Source organism: Oreochromis aureus, linkage group 6, assembly GCF_013358895.1.
Source record: "Oreochromis aureus strain Israel breed Guangdong linkage group 6, ZZ_aureus, whole genome shotgun sequence".
Taxonomy (NCBI): domain Eukaryota; kingdom Metazoa; phylum Chordata; class Actinopteri; order Cichliformes; family Cichlidae; genus Oreochromis; species Oreochromis aureus.
Window position 1 is genome coordinate 25313883 of NC_052947.1, and position 13860 is coordinate 25327742.

The 13860-nt window shown below is 42.6% G+C and overlaps 1 protein-coding gene across 15 annotated transcripts in view; it reads right to left on the reverse strand.

Moving 5' to 3' along the window:
- Nucleotides 1–13860, reverse strand: part of LOC116321355 (nuclear factor 1 X-type-like) — a 109745-nt gene that overhangs the window by 62157 nt on the left and 33728 nt on the right. For 13 of the 15 annotated variants that reach the window (XM_039613536.1, XM_039613539.1, XM_031741178.2 and 10 more), the window contains one exon: nucleotides 12750–13281. In XM_039613536.1, the coding sequence (XP_039469470.1) occupies nucleotides 12750–13281 (532 nt within the window). The other 2 variants (XM_039613541.1, XM_039613542.1) reach the window with 2 other exon arrangements.

A 13860-nucleotide genomic window follows, 5' to 3' on the forward strand; every position in this document is an offset into this window, starting at 1 on the left:
GTCTTGTTCAAGGCCATTTTAACAGGTTGGGTGCTTGCCGAGCACCAGAGCTTTAATCTAACTTACTAAGCCACACTGCTGTTATTCAAACGCAGGGTGACAATACAGCTAAAGGCAAGCCTTGACGGTGACGTGCTGTCAAATACTTTAACTATTAAATAAATTAAAAAATAACCGTGATCTTGCATTAACATCAACATATACATGCTTAACAGAAATGTATGAACTGTTTTAAACTCACATCCATAGCCTCCGAGGTTCTGATTGTTCCAAGGATGTTAGACTAGTAAAGAGTGGTGGTTTTTACTCTGTATAGAGAAATTATGTTATAGAATTAAAAAGCAGGAAGGGCCACGAAACCCCTGAAAACTCTGCTCCAGTTCATGGCCAGCGCACAGTGGGGAGGAAGACACAGCGGGTTAGCAATCAAGCTAAACACAAACAGCAACCAGGCACCATGAAAGGAAAAGAAATCATGTCCTTTTTTCCATGTACACCTCCAGTTAAACATGTTTATACACATATACAAAAGTTTCTCTGTGTTTAAGAGGCAAATTAGACCCACTAAGCGAAAGAGTGTGGAAAGAAAAAATGAGCCCGTATACCAAGATTTGTTGCCAATATGCCAATAACCAAGAGCCCCACATGTATAGTATGGTAAGGTAAAATATACTTTCCAAACTTCACTACATACACTAAAAATGTACTCTTGATTCTGAGTAAGTGTAATTCAGATAGCAATGAAGAAAAAACACTACATGAAGCCAACGTGAAGAGTTAGTCAAAATAAAAAGTCTAATCAAATGAAAACAAAGGAGGGAGCAAAGAGAAGGAAGCAGGGTTCTGCATTTTTTCTTTATTAACAAGCTGAGTTTCCATCCAAAATCTCAGATAGCAATCAACTACAAATTAGGACCAGATTTCTTTAATTGACCATCATGTCGCCTTAAAAGATGGAGTGCCATCTTGATTTACCACTACTTTCTAAGAAGGTGACAGGAAAAAAAAGAAACTGGGGAAAGGAGAAACATGAGACAGAAGAGATTAAGGAAACTGAATAATTTGCCTGAAAGGAAAAAAAATGAACAGACAATGCTAAAACAGAGAACTTGAGATGGAAACAGCGAGAGACAGAGGGAATAGGAGAGAGGGGTGTAATTGCAGGAAAAGGGGGCTCATTAGCCCGTCACTATCCTCAATCTAACCCTCAATTTAAGGTCAGGGAAGAGAAAGAGAGAAAGAGACTACAGAAAATGAGAGAATCAGAAAAGGAAGGAGCAATTTAATAATAATTTATCTGCAGTTTACACAGTGTTAAATGATTCACTGTCAAACTTTTCTTTCTCTGTTCAAATTTCTACCTCTGGCCCCTTTACACCAGCTGGCAGCTCTGAGCGTGCACGCTGCACCGTCATGGATCACACATCATATCTCCTTACACACCTCGCGTGACGAATGCACCGTCTCTCTGCCCCGTCTAAACTCACTTAGGAGTAAGGAAGAAACACTGACTTTGTTCTCAAAAGAGAGGAAAATCAAGATAAAAGAGTGGTGTAAAATATAAAAGACCCAGTCAAAGAGATTTAATACCAAGCTGTACTCAAACTGTCCATAAGTCCCTCTAGTAAAGTACTTTAAGTCTGAACCCTGGACCAGGTAAATTGTAAACTGGTATTTTCATCAAGTGGAGCCCAACTGTTAACAGTGATTGGCCCAAGGCAACTTATGGATACTGACTCACAGTTTAAGAAAGCAGGGTGATGAGATATCCATTCCTTCCCTGCAGAGTCAATGTGTTGCCCTACCCTTAACTACTCTGTGCAGTTAAGAGCAGGAATGTAGTGCATGGAGAGCACTCAGAGTGGCTACAAAGTCTCCAAATGGAGTGCTGCCTAAACTGCTTTTTCTAGTCATAATTTTAAGAGATTAGTCACTTTTCTGCAGCTACTTTTAGCTTCTGAACATGTTCTGGATGTAGCTTTAATTGGGTGAACCACTGAAATGTGCTACCCGCCTTTAACTGTAGTCCAAACTCTATAGGTGCACCACAAAAAAAGAGCATCACAAGCACTCTGAAGTGGTTATATATAGAAACTATACAGGGCTTTCTATAGTTCTGAAAAGTGTTACCACTTACGATGCTCTAAGTCAGCAGGCCTTGCATTGTTTACAGTGCCACAGCAGGAATGCCTCGCTGGATAAAGCTGAGGTAAGAATAAGCACCACACGAATCCCTACTGTACCAGACTACCCACTGACTAGGTTTCAGCATTTTGCGCTTGGCCTGTGTGTATGTGTGTGTTTGAAGGAAAAAAGGTGGGTGGATGCACCAGGTGCCAATCCATGCAAAGAGAAAATGTGCCCAAAGTGTTGCAGGATTTCCACTGTCTGGAAAAAGCACAAATAAATACAACCATTCACAAGTGTCCTTTTCTATTTAGCATACAATCTGGATCGCACTAACATTATCATCCCATTAAGTACGAACAGTCTGTGTGTCACCTATTTGTTTTGTTTGCAATTAAACAGGATAAAACAGATGACTGTACAGACAAAGCCATGCACTTACACAGAAGCATACAGTCACACACTTTGTGGAGGAGAAAAAAAATGCAATCTGAAAAGAAAAAAAGAAGAACTAAACAATATACCATCATGTTTTAATTTCATTTGTCGTTCGAATTGGGCCACTGATGGTTGTCGGCATCAGTCATAAAACCATATTGCCTCAACAGATGCATGATGATGTACACAGATCATAATCATACATTTATAGATCATACACGTGCTTTGGCAACACATGCGGAGCCAAATATGTGCAGCTGAATGTTTACACACCCCGAGAGAAGAGCATTGTTTAAATAAATGTATATACTCATATATTACACACTGAAAACGCATCTCTATGCCGTCTTTCTCCCTCTCACTCTCTCGTCTCTCTCCCTGTTTTCTTTCATGTGGGAGGCAGCAATGGGCACCCAGCCATGCCACATCAATATGCGTACTGGTGAAACGCTTCCCCTGCTTCCCCCATGTTGCAGTTGCCGAGGCCTGCAGCAGTTGAAGCGGCAGCTACTGTCACCGGATATGGCAGGTCATGTTAGCTAGTAGTTAGTTAAAGGAGGTTAGCGAGCTAGCACTCCCACTGAGGCAGGCCACAACCGGGCTGGCCTTGTCGTAGCAACCTGCCGTGGTGACAGCCCACTGACGCAGACAACGCCAGCCAGTGCCACCCTGAAGGCACCTTGGATTGCACCCAGGCAAGGTTCCCCGGGAGCCCGGGTTGCCATGGTGGCAGCCGAATTTGGGTCCAATAAACGTGAGGGGAACAGGCGGCGGACTGGGGAGGGGGACTTTGGGGTGGCAAGAAAGGGGACAGAGAAGGGGGGATTTCTGACTAAAAAAAACAAAAAAACAAACAAAAAAAAACCCCACCAGTCAGTGTACAAAAACATATTAATGGAAGGACATTTAAATAAAATCATTCATCCCCTAAAAATAAGACAGACGGCAACAGAGAAACTGCGATACTGTGTGTGGTGGATGCTGCTGCTACCTACACAAAGGGTTTTTAAGAGTCTCTTAACATTGTCAATGACAAGATGAAAGTACTGCATGTCTTCCGCTGCTCCGAGGTTGTAAATGAAAAGTATAAAGCTCAGCTGTCAGATCACTCAAGTTGCAAAGTGACAGATGCACTTCTCACGTCTTACTCCACAAGGCCGCGACTATAAACAAGATGTGCTCTTAACGATTACAGGCAAGTTAAAAAGAGTCAGAGTTGTTAACAGTCACACTCAAGTGTAACACAATTAAACATAAACCAAATAAAAGCTTTTAAAAGACGCCCCTCACTTGGCTTCCCCGCTCCGCTCTTTCAATTACAATTCACTAAGTGGTTGGAGGTGACTTAACCCTGATCTCCGTGTTCATAAATTCATCTCCTCTTAACGAGAAAGTTTTCACAACAGAAATGCGCCATAGGACTTTTTAGCAGTTGGTTTACACCTGGCTCCCTTGGCCGACGGGCCGACGAGCTGAATTATAAACAGCTGAAACAGAGAGTGAAGCATAACACCTTGCTGTGGCCAGTTCACCACGGTGTCCCTGAGACCCCAAAACTCTGCTCCTTCCAAACTCTGAATCTAAAAAAAGACGCCTGCTTGGCTCATAGTACTGTAAATCATGCAAAGTAGAGCATAGCGCTCGGTCTGGAAAAAATAACCATGTATAATGAGCAGACAGAGACATATGCACATATGCACTCTCACACATATGCACGCCTGTGCTTACACACATAAACCTTGCCAAAAGAACCCCCCACCACCACCCACTACACTGCTTTGTACTAGACACACAAACACACACCGTCTTTGGCCTAGTCCTTAATTCTAACCCCTGGAAACACCATCCTTTCCCAAATCCATGCTAGTGATAAAGAACAAACAAACAAAACAAAACACTATCTCTGCCCCCACCTTACTCCACTTGCTGAGACTCTGTCCACTTTCCACCTGCTCTGTACCCCCCTCCAAGCACGCTCAAACATGAACACACACACACACACACACACACCATTTCACTCTAAACTCATCCTGTTATCTAAACAAGCGCCGTCCTCTCGTCAGCGTCAGTGGGTTCCTTTCTCTGTCTCCTCAGAGAAAAGAGAGACTCTCCTGTTCACAGATGAATGGGGTCTTTTGATGAAGCGCCGAGCCTTGTTTACCGCCACTCCATTTATTTACCGGCCTGTTTTTCAAGTCGTCATTGAGGGACACTCTACCAAACACCCCGCGCGTCAACCCCCTTTACCCACCAAACCACATCCTCATCCACCAGCCCCCCTCCATCTCATCCTCCCCTTAACTACACCCCCTATATGCTCAACATAAATACAAAATGTACACACTATGCCTGCTCCCAATCCCATGTTGTTCCCTATCCCGTTTCATCCCGCTTTCTTCTCTACGTCTAGTGTCCTAGATCTGTGTCCAAACTGATTTGAAGCTTACTCGCTTACACAGACGCATGCCAAATTTGATTCTCTGCATTCTGCTGTGCTTCTCGGCTAGCTCACTCATTCACCCCCCCACCCCTCTCCACCCCACTTTCTGTCTTCTCTAAACTGCTCTCCTTCTCACGGTGTAACAAACATCAAATGAAGCCTTCATGAAGTTTTTTTTCTCCAAACATGCAAGAGTGGCTTTTTCGGAAAAGACGGACCATCTCAGTGTGATGATGTTTTAACCAGAAAATAATAAGCAACCAAATTAAATAACGTGTTATGTAAATATCATAAAGTGAAAGGACTACATTTATCCAGAAGGGAAACTAAACTCCAATCCAGCCTGACTGCATACACAAAAATAGTTGTACTGACAAATAAACAAATGTAAAAATAAACTAAGGCATTAAATACTAACCAGAAAGAGTGTTGAAGGCTTTTCTGTAATTTGAAATATCAAAAAAATGACTGGTGACAGAACATATTTGGCCACTACATAAAATTAAAAAAAATCAAGGTTCAAAGCCTCGACATGTGTGATGGCCTGCTTTCATGAAAACTGAGGATAATGGTCCTATTGAGTGCTAAAATGTTTGTGCTTACAAGTTATTATACATTTTTTTGTAGCTGCAAATAGAAGTCCAGGGTGCTAATGAGGCTAGGGGAGGGCATTCATTTGAACCTTAAAGAGGAATAAAAGAAAAGCGGAACAAGCGAAGGAAAGAAAAGAGAAGAAAGAGAGGATCAGAGGGAGGAGGTTGGCAGAGACTATCATGAAAATTTGGCGTCTTCCATGCAGGGAGATAGCATCGTGCCAAAAGCGACCGCCGACACAACTCCTCTCACTTTCAACATTAGACTCCTTTGCCGTGTTAAATTCGCCCACATAATAATTTCATTATTCTTCAACCCACATGTGCAAAATAAAATGAAATAGAGGATATTTTTATTTCTTTTTTCTAAATCGGTACTGACCCAACTTTTAATTCAACAAAACAAACTCAGCAAAACCGCTTCTCTTAAGAAAAATAACTATGCGGGGAAAAATTTAATAAAAACAACAGAAACATAAGTAATAGTGCCTTGGATTTAAAATACAGTACTGAGGTACTTATTATAGCATGCCTATTGCTGTGTGGCACTGAATACTGCCATTAGCCAGACTCAGCAGCCTTTGCCAGGGCCTCGCTGTGAGTGCAGCCCGGTGAATAAGCCGTGTTCCCTGGCTCTCCCTCCTTTCTGGCTGGCCTGTCTGAGATTGAGCATTGGCCATAGCGCTCTTTCTCCTGCTCCTTCTCCTCCTCTTCCTCCTCCTCTCTGTCTCTCTGAGGTCGGGAAACCCTCCTGAGTGGGTATATGGTTTTTGGGGACAGACACATTTCATGGTTGGCGCCGCTACAAAAGCCTGAAAAGAGACCCGGCACTGGGAAGACACAGTATTAATACAGACAATACCTCCCCCTCGCTGCTTCTGACTCTCTTTTTTCTCAATAACCTCTTTCTTTTCATCTCTTTTTCTTGCCCCCCCCCTCCTTTTTTTTGCACTTTAGTTTTTCTCCTAATAAAAAATGTTAAAAAGCCCACTCAGCTCAAGTAAAGAATGCAGTTTTTTATCACTGCGTGGCGTGGCTTAGCCTACACCCATTTTTATTTAACAAACGTTACTGTGTTTTAATGTGCAATTAAATCTCAACAGTAGGTATTAGACTAGGCTCGGCAGCGTGTGAAAACACTAGTCTTTCTTTCAAATAAACAAAAAACTGCTAAGCTTGTATTACATGCCAGTCCAAAGAGTAATTTAGCCAGAAAAATAGCAACATTGTGTTACATTATTAAATTAGTGAAAATAATAAAGACACATTTACTTTAATTTGCATAATGTATTTCAAGATATTATTTTGAACACATCACCACTGGGCCAAAATTTAAATTAAAGGTTAATTTAATTTGTGGAAAACTAAAATTGTGTAGTTGTAAATTTAAAGTGAGCACCGCAATAAATTAAAACACTATAAAGAAAAAAAAGATACGCACAATTAGTATCCAAAGAAATGTAAATTGTTTAATTTGGGACAGAAAGACGTTTTTCCCCTAATCATGAAAACCACAGAACACAACGCTGAAAATTTCCTTTTGCTTTTCTGCTTCTCTACCTGCTTTGCGTTTACGCTGCAGTGCTTCTTCTCATGGGGGGCAGAAAAAAATCTGACAGCTGGGTTCATTCAAAAAGACACAGGGCATCTGAGAAAAACCAGTAAAAGAGCCAAATAGCACAAACTGTCTTATTTGTCTCCTCCACCATAGTGATGGCCTCCCAATTTCACTGGAATAATCTATTTACCGCATATCTCCGACACTGAAACTCTTCACACAAAAGGAAACAGATGCGGGTAGACCAGAATTGTTCATGGGTTTTACTCTCTCCCGAGGCAGGCACAGCCAAAGAAATGGAGGCTTATGATCGTTATGTAAAACAAAAAAAAGCGGAGAGCTTTTCTAGGACAAAAGGCACCGTATCAAGGAGCATGCCAGTTGTCACTGGTCAATTTAATGGGAGACCAAACATAACAACATTGTCTTTGACTCGCCTTACTCGTGTTTTTTTTTGTTTTTTCAAATTTTCCCTCGAGTCAGCTTGTGTCATCATGGTCTCATGAGATAAATGCAGACCCTGCGGTTTTGGATCAATCTATGTGCGTCTGTGACACCCCAATGTTAGCCTCGCGTCTGTGTATGTGTGCGCGTGTTTTGGAACGAATGAGTACACAACAGGGCTTTGGCTAGACGGATAGCAATAGCTATCCAAATACACAGACTTTTTTCTGAAGCCAAGAATAGTGTGAGAAGACTCCCTCTCACTCGGCCTCTCTAATGTGATGGGGCTCTCCCTGCGTCTTAACCCTTTAGATTTGATACATAGCCACCTCAACGCGTCCCTGAGGCCAGACAGAAAGGCAGAGATGTGCAAAAGACCCGACTAAACGAGAGTCATCAGTAAACATTTGCTGATGCCAAAGCTGCTCTGCATGTGGAGAGCTTTTCTTAGCCGACGTGGGCCCTGTTCCCACCACACACACAACACAAAAGCCTCAGACCTAACCGACCCCCCCTCCCGAGTGTCAAGATTTCATTTAATCAAAACTTCACTGCTGACGGCCATCCTAAGCTGTGCTTGCACACAAGGATAGTCCACTCAAACCTTGTGATGTCATGGGAGTCTGAGAAGAGATCCAGGAAGTAATTAACAACAGATTATTTTCACAGGGAAAAAACAACGAGCTATGGGGAAAAGAAGACCTGTGGAATCCATCAGAGTATTCCTTCAATTTTTAAGATGTCGCAAACAATTCACGTGATCCCTGAGTGTCAGGATTCCTTTCTTTTTCTCTCCCTTTCCTGTTACTACATTTTTTCACCTTCTTCCTCACACATTTAATTACCTTTTTCATCCCCATAAACTCAAGAGTTTTGCGTAGTGATGAATGTAAGTAGGGTTTTATTTGTGAATCCTAGCTGTGGTCAGCGAATTGGCTGGGGGGCTGGCCACAACACTAAGGCTTCTCTGGGCTTTCTCACAGCAATGTCCAAGGCTTGACTACTGCTATAGTGAGAGAGAGGCGGGATCTGGCACTACGGAGCGTGGAGTGTGGAGCGGTCATGGCAGAAATGGCACGGCGAGCACATTTCACACCTCCCTCAGAGTGACTGCAAATTTCCTGTACTGCACTTTTGATTGGAAACACATTTGAAACATCTTTTCATGATCACACTTACAGCGTACAAAAGAAAAAGGGGAAAAAAAATAAAACGCTGGAAGAATGCTTTCCAAGCTATGACTAAGTGCATAGAGCTAACTTTGGACCTGACAAATGTTTTTTTTAATCTTCTATTTTTCCAACCTCGAATAAATCAGAAATGTGCTGAGTTTAATCTAAAACAGCCCAAAGATTATAAATCAAATAGTCCACTGAATACTGTGAGGAGGAGCAATAACTTCTCCTCAGATGGTGTACAACTGCAGCCACCTAAGCAGTAGTCAGAGTAACAGAAGTGAGAACTACATCTAGGCTAGTATGGTGAAGTACGTGTAAGCCTACCCAAAGCGCTCCATTCATGGGTTATCAACTGGACACTGCCAGTGTTCGGTGCTCTGGCAGACCCTTGGCACTTCCGGGCCAAGAGATCACTATCTCCATTATAATATACCAGTCACTCACTCTTAATAAACACTAAAAATACACTACTCACTGTACTGCACCACAGCCCCTCTTTCCCGCTCATCTATTCTCTGCCAGCATTTCAGTTACAAAGTCATTCAGTTTCAAAGACATGTTGCTCTGTCTGCTTTTTTTTTTACTCTTTATCTGAGGTGCCTGAAAACAGGCGGAGAAGGTTTTGTATTGTGGCATCGTGGTTTGTTCTGTTACGGCTGCGGTGTGTTATGCTCTGTAACAGAGAGGATCTCAAAGGCTGGCTGGCTGCAGAACAGTCTGAGAAAGCCTGACGGCAAGCCCAGAGATTCCCCGTGGCAGCTTTTGCCACTCTGTCATAAACAAAACACAAGACGTCTTTCTCTTCTTCCCACACCAACGGGGCCCGGGTGCTGCCAAACAGAACAATCACTATTGTAGCCTCTTCTGCTTTCCAACGTGCTCTCTCTCCCTCACTCTCTCTCCGAGTCTCCTACAATATAAACAAAAGAGATCAGCGGAGGCTTTACCTCTGTGAGAGCAACAATGAAGGCGATGTTTAAGGAGACAAAACAAAAGTGTGCACGGGATCAAAGAGGAGCGAGGAAGACAGAGATGCTAAAGACTGACAAAATACAAACCAAACAAAAACAAACAATGAGCACATCTTGTCATTCACTGTGTAAGTGAGTGGGAAAAAAAAAAAAAAAAAAACACACAACCACACATCACTGTAACAGATGAGTGCAACAGAGAAACGGAAGGCCTTGATGCCCATTTCCTATATGTGAGTTAAAAGCAAAGGAAAGACAAGTGTGCTGACCTTACGGAAAGTTTGTTCTTTGTGTAGACCCCAAAGCAGCTCTCCAACAAGGACTTAAAGTGAAAATCGGTTCTTTGGAATAAGATAAAAGTGCTGAGGCACACTATTGTATTATTATATATTGTATTAGTCAGATAAGATAAGACAAAGTATCCAGTAAGCCGACATTATGAATGGGCAGCGCACTGGGCATGGCCTCCAAGTAGTCATGTGTTTTACTGCATTGTTGTAAACCAAAGTGCTGCGGTGATGAATACATGCCAAGAACCTGAAAACTGGACAGCTACATCATCAGTACAGGTAAAGGAAATTTAGTGCAATTCAATTACAGCACATTTGTGTGTACGGACACATCAGAACATCTGTAGCAATCTTTACTCACTAGGTTTTAAACCCAAGCAGCTTTAATTACTTAAACTAATATATACACAGAATTACACCATGAATAAAATATTTTCTGCTGTTCATTGGTGTGTTACTTTATTCCTTTGTCCAGCATACCATTTTGCTTTCTCAGTGAATTTAAAATATTAAAAAGAAGATTAAAAAGAACCTCTTAGAATATGCGTGTCATTTGATTTAGTTTTAATTTTATGATTAAACTAATTTTGCATAATTTACAAGGGGAGACATTTTCATTTGCGTAAAACAGAACTGACCCGAAATGCAGCAGTATACCAATAAATCATTATAAGAGCCATTTTTTGGGGATTAAATTTGATTATAAATTAAAAAAATACAATCAACTACATCTAAAAAAAAAAAAAAAAAAAAAACCCAAACACTGTTGATATTCTCTCAGTATGCTCTAATATGGCCGCAACCTATGGTTTATGGCCGCAACCTATGGTTTATTACCGCCACAGAGAGACCAACAAAGTGAAGCTGAAGCTGCTGCCAGGGTTTGGCTCAGGCTGTGAGTTATTTGGCCTGGACTGATATTTTGTGTGTGTGTGTCAGAGAGAGAGAGAGCCTAAGGATCACCTATGATAGCATTTGGCTAGAGTAATGTTAGTGCCCAGTGTAAGAGTTGTGCCTCAGCAGACACGAGAGTGCGTGTGTGTGTGTGTGTGTGTGTGTGTGTGTATTTGGACAGTGATTGGGATATGCTGTATATATATGTGTGGGTTGAGTCACTGTTTGAAATTTCCAGAAAATTCCAGCTGACATAATATTAGGTCATGAGTGTGTGTTTGTATATGTAGCCAGCAAATGGTTAAGCAGTGTGTATTTGGAGGATTTGGCTGTGAGATACATTATGTGTGTGTGTGTGTGTGTGTGTGTGTGTGTGTCTGCATGTGTGTGGCTTCTCTGACTGTTTTTTTTTTTTTTTTTTTTTGCAATGTGGGGGGAAAAACTACAACACAGCCAGTGTTTTGGCTGTGTGTGTGTGTGTGTGGAGTATGCGCACTGGAGGCTACAGTGATGTTTGGCCGGGTGTGAGTGTGTGTATCCATGATGGTGGCTGCGATACAACAATGTTTGGCTGTATTAAACTGTATCTGTGATAGTCCTTGGCCGAACGTGTGTGCTGTGTGGGTGTGTGTACGCAATCGTGACTAAAACCGTGTTTGCCTTTACGTGTGAAAGTGCGCTGCAGAGATGACAGAGTTGTTTTTCTTTTCTTTTTTTTCTCCTTTTTTTTTTTAAAGAGTGTGTGTGTATCTTTATTTAGCTGTGTTTGTATGTGTGTGTATCGGTGTGAAGGTGGCTGCAATAGTACTGGCTGTCTTTGAGCATTGGCGTTTTGTGTGTGAGCGTGAGTTTGGCAGCCAGGTCCAACGTGGTGCTAACGTTCAGGCAGACGGTGAAGGCGGCAGCAGCCTGCGGCCTGAGAGCAGGAGGCTCACGGCTCTGTTCGCTTTCTCTCTCTCTCTCACACACACACACACACACATAAATACACAACCACACACAACCTGGGCTGCGGCCAAATGATGATTTCTGGCTACAATGGCCTTACCATGGCAGATATACCTCGACAGACTGTGTACAATACTATAAACAGTGACTCTTCTTTGTGCAAAATTCATTGCGCAAAAAACACAGAAATTTCATCTCATAAAAAACAGTCACTCAAACACACACAGATACACACAAGCATGCAAATTCTTTCCTAGGAAAAAAAACAAAAACACACACACACAAAATACATGCTCATATGAAGCCGCAAATGCCTCGCTCAGAATAATGAATGTTTACTTGCCAGAGCACGCTGGACGTATGCCCCTGACACACACTAACAAATTCTTTTTTATTACTGTTGATACTACGTTGTCATGTAAACAAACCCCAAGAAACAGATGAAGAAAAGAAAAATATTAAAAGAACAAAAAACAAAAGTACCCGCTGTTTTCTGTGGGAACAAAAGCAAGCAGGGACTTTCACTTTGTTAATCTGAGAGATAAATCTTTACTTTATTTCTTTTTTTCTTACCTTTTAAATTTACATAACTGCTTAGTTATTACTTTAACTTTCCCTCCGTAGTAGTAAAAATGTTTTTATTGTGTCTCTGAATATTTTTACTTTTACGTTATTCTTTTTATGTTTTTTGTCATTTTCTATATTTTACTATATTGCAAATTAAGGTATGCACTTGTGTTTCTGTTGTGTTTCAAGTTGTTAAAATGTTAGTGCGCACCTAAAAGCACACCAACATGATCACATATGGCGAGTGTTTATGTGCTGGCATCCCTCTCAATTAGTGTCTGATGTCCAGTTTCTCACATACCTGGCGTGTGGACGAAGTAGGCCAGGTAGAGGTCCAGCTCCTTGACGGACACTCCGATGTGGTGTGGCTGGACGCACAGGCCAGGGTTGGTGCACTGTGGTGACTTGACCAGTCGTTCTCCGTCCGTGCTCTCCAGGGGGCTGCCCTTAAACAGGATGACCATCACCAGGTCCAGCCGCCACACCTTGTCAGCCTGGCGCAGGCAGTCGATGCGACGTATTTTGCCCTTCTGGTCGGGGTTGGACAGCACGCAGCAGGGGGGCTTTTTGCCCGTGATGGTGAGCACAAAGTCCTCACGGAACTCTGGCCGGATGTCCTTGCGGAGCTTGGCCAGCAGGCGTGAAGCCCACTTCTGCTTGATCTCTGGCTTCTCTCCCAGCAGTTCATCCTTCACTGCACGCTCTTCCTCCTTGGACATGCGCTTCTCGTGCTTTTTGAAGTATTTACGCTTGCGGGCCTGCAGGTTGAACCAGGTGTAGGCGAAGGCGCGGACATGGGGCAGAAGGGCCTCGATGAAGGGGTGGAATTCATCCTGGATGAGGGAGGAAGATGGGGGGAGGGTGGATGAGGAGAGGGAGGAGGGGGGAAAGCAGGAGGAGGCATTGGAAAGAGAGGGGGAGAATGGGGGAGAGAAGGATGGGGAGAGAGGGAGAGGGGGTGAGGAGGGGAAGAGAGAGGAGAGGCAGTTAGCACCGGCGCGCAGCATGGAGGAGCGGCGCCTGCTCCGTGTGAGTGGAGGGAGAGAATGAGAGGCGCAGAGAGAGAGAGAGAGAGAGAGAATGAGAGAGAGAGACAGAGAGAGAGAGAGGGAGAGAGAGAGAGAGCGGGAGACGGAAAGGTGCCTTGCGCTCTCTAATACAGACACATCGCACCGAAGGACACACTTCACAAACCACTGAACAACACATCACTGAATGACTGAGGTAAGAGATGAGACAGAGAAAATATGAGACTTTTCTCCATGAGATATTTGTGTAAATGTTGTTTGTCTGGTTAAATATAAACAAATGTGCTAGTTATAAATAAAAAATAGTGCCATCCTAATCCATTACTAAACATAAACAGTATTATTCTCAAAATCACTATAGTAAGTATAAAAAAGTCAAGTAAA